Source organism: Thalia democratica, unplaced genomic scaffold (genome assembly GCF_965202585.1).
Source record: "Thalia democratica unplaced genomic scaffold, ktThaDemo2.hap1.1 HAP1_SCAFFOLD_2198, whole genome shotgun sequence".
Taxonomy (NCBI): Eukaryota; Metazoa; Chordata; class Thaliacea; order Salpida; family Salpidae; genus Thalia; species Thalia democratica.
In genome coordinates this window covers 1-1000 of record NW_028140969.1, presented here as the reverse complement: position 1 = coordinate 1000, position 1000 = coordinate 1, and the positions used below count along the sequence as shown (strand labels likewise).

Here is a 1000-nt window from a genome sequence, read left to right as displayed (position 1 = left end):
AATAATTATTATTTTTTTTCAAACTAGGCTTGTCCCAACTGGTCAGCTTGGGTTTCGTGGACGCCATGCACTCGCAGCTGCGGTCAGGGAACCCAGTCCAGGAGCAGGATCTGCATCAACTCAGACCTCAACTCCGTCGGATGCCCAGGAGACGCTTCTGAAACACGCGTCTGCGTCAAACCTGTGAGTTTTATTTGTTGATAGTTATTTTGAAGAATGACCCAGAAATAAAATAACTTTAGAATGTTTAGTTAGTATGAGTGTGGAATGTATCTTAATGAAGTATATTATAGTGCTTCTATTTGAAGTAACTAAATTAATTTTCAAACCTTTTTTTTTTTTGCTTAAGTATAGATAATTTGAAATAATTTAACTAACTTAAGTCATATTAGAAACTCTTCAAAACTATTTCAACAGCTTTAATTTTTTTATAACGTACCAATAATTTCAACAGGACTGCCCGCAATGGACAGAATGGGGCAGATGGTCGGAGTGCAGCGCCACCTGCGGTCAGGGCGCCAAGGCGAGGACGAGGGTCTGCATGTCCGGTGACGTCATAAGCTACTCGTGCCCCGGCGAACCGATTGAGAGAATGGACTGTTTCGTTGAGGTTAGAATTTGTTGAAATATTAATACGTATATATCAAACAAAAACACTTGACAACTCAGTTTAAAGCAGTTAAATGTTAACGTGCTACATTAAAAACTTAACACGAGATGAACTGACTTCAAACTTCTTTTTTTGATTTATTTTTTGTCAAATTACTAAATTGTTTGAAGTTGCTTCAAGTTCACTTTCGTAAACAGACAAAACCACAAAAGCTTTACTGTTTACAAACACATGACAATTTTTTCAAACAAAGTTTCAACACAGGAATGCGCAAGATGGCTTCCGTGGGGAGACTACGGAATGTGTGACGTCAGCTGCGGAGGCGGAAAGAGAGTGAGGTCCAGGGACTGCCTCCCACTGAGCTCGGATTGCGGAGACTTGGAGGGATCC

The 1000-nt window shown here is 40.2% G+C and overlaps 1 protein-coding gene across 1 annotated transcript; it reads left to right on the top strand.

Annotated features, from left to right (window-relative positions):
• Positions 1–46: 46 nt before the first annotated feature.
• On the top strand, positions 47–943 carry LOC145849096 (spondin-1-like; the record flags this gene model as incomplete). Its single annotated transcript, XM_082954172.1, has 3 exons — positions 47–183; positions 455–610; positions 875–943. Coding segments are annotated over 3 exons (362 nt in total), but the record flags the coding sequence as incomplete, so codon positions are not given.
• Positions 944–1000: the final 57 nt, after the last annotated feature.